This window comes from Ipomoea triloba, chromosome 13 (genome assembly GCF_003576645.1).
Source record: "Ipomoea triloba cultivar NCNSP0323 chromosome 13, ASM357664v1".
NCBI classification, from domain to species: Eukaryota; Viridiplantae; Streptophyta; class Magnoliopsida; order Solanales; family Convolvulaceae; genus Ipomoea; species Ipomoea triloba.
In genome coordinates, this window is record NC_044928.1 from 1562367 (window position 1) to 1569141 (window position 6775).

The following is a 6775-nucleotide window of genomic DNA, read 5'->3' on the forward strand; positions in this document are numbered from 1 at the left end:
GTCGTGTATGCATTTTACGAGGCGCGAAAATATAATCCAGCTTAATAGTAATCAAGTTTTATTTGAGAACAATTATCAGAGAAACACAGATAATATAGAATCATTTTTATATACATTTTCTATTCCTTGATTCTTCGTTATTCCTTCCACCTAACTGGCGAGTGGTTATTATTCTCCACCCGCCAGGCTATTCCATCTCCCAAATTCAACACTCATGTATACCATCCTTCTGCTCTTCTCAAATTTATTGAGAATAATATATGTAATGCCTCGTGTCTCTGGCCAGTGTCTTCTGGACGAGAAGACTGTGCTTCTCCAGATACGAAGTGAAATCACTTATTCTTCGGCATCCACCAAGCTGCTGCTGTGGGATGAAAGAGTTGACTGCTGCCGCTGGCCAAGTCTGGCAATGATGCTAATGGGATCTACTTTCCTGCTCCATTTCCAGACTTTTTCCAAGGTTTCAAAAATCTGACTGTTTTGAGCCTGGCAGACCAGGATGGAAACAAACTTTCTGGTCATATAAATGAATTGCAAAATGTTACTTCTCCACTGGCATTACTTGATTTGAGCAACAACAATTTGGAAGGGACAATACCTTCCTTCTTCTTTCAATTCCAAAATCTGTCAACCCTCTTTCTCGGGATGAGCCAAATACCTTCATTTTTCTTTCAACTTCAGAATCTTACATTTCTCTATCTTTCATCAAACAAATTTTCTGGTCAAATGATTGATTTGCAAAATGTGACTTCTCCTCTGGAAGTTGTTGATTTGAGCATGCAGCAACAACTTGGAAGGGACAATACCTTCATTCTTCTTTCAATTACAGAATCTTAAGACACTCCATCTTTCATCGAACAAATTTAATGGTACCGTGTGTCTAACAAAATTTAGACACCCAGGGAATATTAACTCTCTTGACTTTTCCTATAATAGCTTGGTAATTGAGACAACCATAAGTCCAGCAGAACTTCCCTTACTCCCTCAGTTTGAAGCATTAAAACTAGCCGGCCTCCTGCAATAATCTGCAAAAATTTCCCGAAAAACCAATCTAAATTGACTACATTAGATCTTTCCAGCAATGCTATACATGGAGAAATTCCTAATTGGATATGGGGAATTGGTAATGGGAGACTTGATAACCTCAATAATCTTTCTCACAATCATTTGATGCATATGAAAGAGCCAATGGAATACCCTGCTCTTAGAGTCCTTGATCTAAAGTAAGTGGACAAATTCCACGGCTACCAAGTGAGGCAGAGTATTTTGACCTCTCCAACAACAACTTCTCCATGATTATTCCTCTTGATATTGGTGATCAAATCCCACGTGTCTCTTTCTTTTCAATTGCAAACAATAGAGTCCATGGAAGCATCCCAATTTCCTGGTGCTTGACTTGTCCTACAACACTTTGTATGGCAAAATACCATCATGTCTGGTGCAAAATAATAGCAAACTTGCTATAATGAATCTTAAAGGAAATCATTTAAGTGGTGAGATATCACACAAGTTTCAACAAAGTTGTTGTTTAGAGACATTGGATGTTAGTCAAAATCTGTTAGAAGGGCAGCTTCCTCAGCTCCCTCCATGATCAACTGCACAGAGCTTAAGGTCTTGAACCTTGGAAACAACAGATTAAGTGATACCTTTCCTTGCTGGCTCAATAAATTGTTAAATCTACACATATTCATGGGAGCATATATTGCACCAAGCTTGGGGTAAACAGCAGCTGGCCAAGCTTACAAGTCATTCACTTATAATCCAATAATTTCAGTGGAAATCTACCAACTCAATTATTCTTGGAACTAAAAGCTATTCTTGTTGATAGGGTTTAGGGTTTAGTGAAATATATATATATCTCACAAATAACAAATTAAATGTTGGGTGACTGTGTTCGGTAAAAACCTTTAGTACACCCAAAATAAAAATTATTGATTTTTCTAAAGATGGAAAACGTACACACCCATTAAGAATATGCAGTCCATTTCAATTTTAAACTTATTTAAAAATATAAAATTATATACATAAGATATTAAGATTTCATTTATAAAACTTAAATCGGCCCAAATAATAATTCAAAAAATTAAACGTATAAAGAACTCTAGACAAAGTGTACACAATGTCTTGACATCTTAATTATGCTATTAAAAAGCATAGACCAAGTATCAAGTATATGCAATGGAACAAGACTTGGAAGCATGAATAAGACTAGTCATCAAAAGACTTCGAAAGCATGTGCTGGAAGTATGTAACTAATGGGGCAAACATAAGTATATATGTGAACAAGACTATAGTCATCACAAGACTTGGAAAATATGTGGTGGAAGTAACAAATGGGGTGCCTAGTCTTCTATTTTGGAATATGATTGGCACACAAATTACGAAAATTATACTGTAGACACAATGGATTGTGGACCGCGCAATCAAAACAACGTCGTTTTGATTAATGTAAACAAACGGATGAAACAATATTCGTTCCGCGCAATTGCAGTTCCCTTTCAACACAACTGCAGTTCCAGACGGATGAAACGATATCTGTTTCACGCAACTGCAGTTCCCTTTCAACACAATTGCAGTATCAGTCATGACCATGGTCCACGGTATAACAACTGTGCAAATAAATCTCTGCAGGAATTTTGTACGTACTAGGCTCTAGGAGTTGATGTTGGGTCTGCCGTCTCTTCTGATGTCCTGTACTTTCGATCTGTGTTTAGTTTAATTGAGTTTAGTTGTTTGGATTGATTTATCAGCGATAATTGTTAAATTGTAGTATTGTACTATTTTTACAGTACAAAAATTGGTTAATTTTGAATTAGAATTGTTTAACTTGTACTTAAAGTGACCAATTATGTAATAAGGTCTGTGGGAGAAGCTAATTGGGAGTAATATCTTATTTTGTAGACAAAGTATAAAAAGTAAAATAAATATAAATATAACCATAAAAAAAAAAAAAAAAAGATACATCTATAACCAGTCATGAATGAAGACCCATTAAAAAAAAAAGCAAAAAAAAAAAAAGAAAAGAAATGTCACCTTTTTTAGAGTTGTTAAAACAGACTGCTGAGGTGGGGCCCGCCAAAGCTCGCCATATAGTAGGGGTGGGCGACAAAACCCGCCAAAATACAGGCCTATGGAACCCCGGCCCGCCTTAAGCTCGCGCGGGCTTTGGTGGGCCCACCAAATTATAAAAATTTTAAATTTAAATAAAAATTAATATAAAAAAAAAGATAATAAGTGTATACTAAAATAATTTGGATAGTTTAAACATGTATTAATGCATTTCTAATTTTTTAAACAAAATAATAACTAATAAATAATCAAATACATAATGTATCAATCTATATAAGTCAATAACAAATCATTTATACAATATTTTGGGAGTTTGTCAATGATAATTGTTGTCACGTAGATGAGGAGGATAAATTATTCTAAATATATGATTACAATATATATTAATATAATGATATAGTAAAAATTAACTTACAAATTTCTTTAGAAATTTTCATACACTGATAAAATTATGATAATGATGTGTAAACTTGCATTGTTCAATTGGAGCCAATGAAGTGTCAATATTGTCAACTCTTTAATTTGGACAAAGATCCTATCATTTAGAGTTCAGGTATAGTTGTATTTTTTATTAACAACTTTGTAATTAGGTCACACGGATCTAACAATAATGTAAGAACAATTTTGTCCCAAAAAAAAATACAATATTTATAAAGTAATGTACAATTGTATCATTATAGACATAAGACAAAAAAAAAAATATTAATACCATAATAACCTAAATCATTCCCAATAATGCAAAAACATAATTATCTCACATAATATATCTCACAACAACACAAATAACAAATTATTAAAAGAGAAATTAGTATGATAATACGAAATTATAAATGATCAGAAATTAAGTGCTGCAAAATTGTAAGATCAGAAAATAAATAATTGTAGTCCTTAGGGGCAAACAAAACTATATGTTTCCACACGGTTTAGACTTTGGGGGCATTAAGCTTTGCTTTCATTACTTGAAAAAGTTTCTGTTTCCACACGGTTTAGAAGACTTTAGACTTTAGGGACACTTATGCTGTCCAAGGAAACAAGATTAGTTGTCACAAGACTTGAAAAGCATAACAAGATTGGTCATCGCAAGACTTGGAAATTAATGCATACGTTGGAAGTAACTAATGGGGCAACAAAGTCGTTACGTTGGAAGTAACTAATGGGGCAACAAAGTCTTTACGCGTCGTTACCGTCTGATAGAATGGTTTGCTTTAATTTGCCATGACCATTAATAAAGTCGTTATTATTGTTGGTCCCGTGACAAATAAAAGTTTTGAAAGAAAAGTTGATTAGACTTTTACAAAAAAAATTTGATTGAAAAAATGTACACTGTGTGCAGTAAAAATCCTGAACTTGCCAAGAGTAGTTAGAAAATGTTGTGTATTTTTACATGGTTTTAAAACACATAAGAGTCTACGCCTATTCAGTTTACATGGTTTTAAAACACATAAGAGTCTACGCCTATTCAGCTCAAGACGTTGAGTGTTGGACTTAATCTTTAAAGTTTTCAGCTCAAGACGTTGAGTGTTGGACTTAATCTTTAAAGTTCTTTACTGACCTCCGTCCAACAATTTATCAGCCATCAAATGTTAGACTTGACCTTTATCGGCATCCGTCCAAAAGTACATTTTTATATTTTGGAAAAAATGTCAAATATGCCACTGAACTTATCGCTTTTGTGCAATTGGTCCATTGAACTTAAAAAGTATGCAATTCAACCATCAAACAAGCAAAATTTGTGCAATTGGACCATTTTTACAAAAAATTTCTGGTAAAATCCAATTATATTACTAACATATATGTATTAAGAGTGACATTTTCTTCTACCATACTAGTTGGAAGTCAATATTGAAATGTTTTTAACTCAAATTGAATTAAAAAAAATTTGTAAAAATGGTCCAATTGCAAAAATTTTGCTTGTTTGATGGTTGAATTACACACTTTTTAAATTCAATGGCCCAATTGCACAAAAACAATAAGTTTAGTGGCCTATTTGATACTTTTTCCTTATATTTTTACAGATTCTACTCAACTTTTTTTTTTTCAATTCTACACTCACTATATGTAAAGTATAAATATATAACTTATTTATTATAACTTTTCTTAATTAAAAACTCACCTTAAAAAAAAAAAAAGAAAAAAAAAAGAAAGAAAGAAAAGAGTTTGTCTTTCATTTTTATCTTACTAACTTGCTTGACGTACATAGAATATATTCATTTTTGACCTAGTGCCAATAAAATATTCTTGTTTTATTTATTATGGTATCAATGTTAATACTCTAATTAAAACGCCAATACCTTGTAGTCTAGTGGCACCCAGTTGACTCTTTGAGTCTTAGTAGAGTCGATATTGACTCTTTGTGGCTTCAGTAGGTTGAGAAAGTAGTTATGAACAAATACTTTCGTTTTCAAAAAGTATAATAATTTTTTTAGCACAATATCTACTAAATTCAATGTAGTTTTTTAAATTTGTGATGTAATAAATTTCCTGGAAAATTGCACTTTTCATCCCTAAGTTATAGGGTAATTGTAGAATTCATCCCTAAGTGTTGGTCATGCTCACTTTTCGTCCCTAAATTATCATTGGCGTTGCACTTTTCATCATTTCATGCGCACTTTTTGTCCCTAAGTTGTACTAATATTGCAATTTCGTCCTTAATGTTTTATTAGTAAAATGACAAAAAGTGCAACATCAATGATAACTTAGAGACGAATTCTACAATCACCTTATAACTTAGGGACGAAAAATGTAATTTTCCCAAAATTTTCATTATGAGTTAATTCTAGCGTATGTCCCTTGTCTTTGGTAAAAATTCTAAATTTAGTCTTAGACCATCAATTTTGCCATTTAACACCGCAAATATCATATTTGGACATTTTTGTCCTTTCAATGACATTTCCGATGAAACCCTATTTTAGGCAATGGCGTTTTCGTCTCTTTATTTTCTTAAGGAAAAATTGTAATTTATACCCCTCCATAATACGTCAATTTTCAATATCACCCCTGAATTATTAGTGGTACGTGTAAATGTTGCCTCTCAACTTTCAAAACGATACACATATTGTCCCTCCCAAGTGTAAATGTTGTCCCTCAATTTTAAAAAAGGTACATATATTGCCCCTCCCGTACTGTAAGAGAGGGGCAATATATGTACGGTTTTGAAAATTGAGGGCCAACATTTACACCACTAATAATTCATGGGTGACATTGATAATTGACATATTATGGAGGAACATAAATTACAATTTTCCCTAAGATATTAAGATTTCATTTATAAAACTTAAATCGGTCCAAATAATAATTCAAAAAATTAAACGTATAAAGAACTCTAGACAAAGTGTACACAATGTCTTGACATCTTAATTATGGTATTAAAAAGCATAGACCAAGCATCAAGTACATGTAATGGAACAAGACTTGGAAGCATGAATTGAATAAGACTAGTCATCAAAAGACTTCGAAAGCATATATGTGCTGGAAGTATGTAAGTAATGGGGCAAACATAAGTATATGTGAACGAGACTATAGTCATCACAAGACTTGGAAAATATGTGGTGGAAGTAAGAGCATCACCACCAATAGATATTGGGTGGTTTATGTCAGAAGAGATGCCATTGTGTCAAGAGAAAATAGGAGAGAGAGTGAGAAGAGATCATGTGTTATACACAGTCCATGGAATAGTATTTTTTGACATTGTAATTTAATGCTCATG

The 6775-nt window shown here is 32.8% G+C and overlaps 1 protein-coding gene across 1 annotated transcript; it reads left to right on the forward strand.

The window, feature by feature from the left end:
- The first annotated feature begins 265 nt into the window (after nucleotides 1–265).
- Nucleotides 266–837, forward strand: LOC116002327 (receptor-like protein 53). The gene is made up of 2 exons (XM_031242438.1): nucleotides 266–401; nucleotides 449–837. Exons 1-2 carry the CDS (start codon nucleotides 266–268, stop codon nucleotides 835–837), a joined length of 525 nt encoding a protein of 174 aa, XP_031098298.1.
- Nucleotides 838–6775: the final 5938 nt, after the last annotated feature.

Coding starts and splice junctions, on each gene's coding strand:
- LOC116002327 (XM_031242438.1), top strand. CDS start 266: ATGCCTCGTGTCTCTGGCCAGTGTCTTCTGGACGAGAAGACTGTGCTT. Junction 402..448: donor TGACTGCTGCCGCTGGCCAA/GTCTGGCAATGA, acceptor CTCCATTTCCAG/ACTTTTTCCAAGGTTTCAAA.